The 1,232-nt window shown below is 45.9% G+C and overlaps 2 protein-coding genes across 2 annotated transcripts in view; one reads left to right on the top strand and one right to left on the bottom strand.

Annotated features, from left to right (window-relative positions):
- Positions 1-322, bottom strand: part of RPL37 (ribosomal protein L37) — a 21,507-nt gene extending 21,185 nt beyond the window's left edge. The window contains exon 1 of the mRNA XM_010008746.1: positions 83-322. Coding sequence (XP_010007048.1) covers positions 83-322 — 240 coding nt within the window. The remainder of the gene's footprint in view (positions 1-82) is intronic.
- C7 (complement component 7) overlaps positions 1-1,232 on the top strand; it is a 34,995-nt gene that overhangs the window by 10,384 nt on the left and 23,379 nt on the right. The gene's annotated exons all lie outside the window — the stretch shown is intronic.

Genomic DNA, 1,232 nt, shown 5'->3' with positions numbered 1-1,232 from the left:
GTCTTCCAGAAAGATTAAAACCCCCAATATTGTATGAAATCAATCTTGATTACTTCATATACACATTGTCTGTCATCCATACCGTCCAGCACATAACCTCTGTAGGACCATCCCCGCAAAAAGCCAGCTGTTGATGTGTCATTGAATAAAGGGGGCTGTACATGATCTTGATCTCAGGAAGTCTTTCACTCGCAGGACCAAGCTGGAATTGGCCAAAACTTGCATTCAGATCCATAAGCTGATTTTTCAGTGTGCAAACTGGTACACGAACATCAGCATGACTGCTTGAGCCAACAAGGTGCCCTTGTGAGGCCAATGCCATCCTGGGTTGCATTAAGAAGAATGTGGCCAGTAGATTGAAGGAGGTTATCCTCTCCCTCTATCCTGCCCTGGTGAGGCCACATCTGGAATACTGTGTCCAATTCTGGGCTCCCAAGTTCACGGACAAGGAATTACTGGAAGGAGTCCAGGACAGGGCCACAAAGATGAATAGGGTAATGAAGCATCTGTGAGGAAAGGCTGAGAGAGTTGGGACTGTTTAGCCTGGAGGAGACTGAGGGGGAACCTCATAAATGCTCATATAAAGATAGGTGTCAGGAGAATGGCTCCAGTCTCTTTTCAGTGGTGTCCAATGACAGGACAAGGGGCAATCGGCACAAACTGGGGCATAGGAGATTCAACCTGTGAGGGTAACAGAGCACTGGGGCAGGCTGCCCAAGAGGCTGTGGAGTCTCCTTCCCTGGAGACATTCAAAACCTGTCTGGATGTGTTCTATGTGGTCTAGATGATCCTGCTCTAGCAGGGGATTTAAACTAGATGATCTTCAGAGGTCCTTTCTAAACCTGAGTACTCTGTGATTCTGTGTGCAAAAGTGGAGTCTGAAGATCCATAATAAAAATTAAACTTTAGCAACATCAGCTTAATTCTAGAGCAGCTGTTCCTACTGAAGCTGGGGACTCAGCTGTGGTGTAGTGCATGTGACACCAGGACTGGCCTGAAATCTCTAGAAAGTCTTTTTCGGAGGAAAGTAACTGTAAGAGAGAAGATAAGGAAAAGACAATTGTTCTTCCAGTAAGTGCTCTTCACAACTTTGTGCCAGGCCCAGTCAGCACATCCAAGCCTTGATTTATGTGTCTTAAAAACACTGAGCAGCTCTGAAAACAGACTGTGTCCCTGGAGAGGACTAGATGGGTTAACATTAAAAGTCCCTGGCAATATTCAGGATTTTTAGG

The sequence above is a fragment of the Chaetura pelagica genome, unplaced genomic scaffold (assembly GCF_000747805.2).
Source record: "Chaetura pelagica isolate M959 unplaced genomic scaffold, ChaPel_1.0 scaffold31, whole genome shotgun sequence".
Taxonomy (NCBI): Eukaryota; Metazoa; Chordata; class Aves; order Apodiformes; family Apodidae; genus Chaetura; species Chaetura pelagica.
The sequence above is the reverse complement of the archived record's forward strand: the minus strand, read 5'-3'. Positions and strand labels throughout refer to the sequence as shown.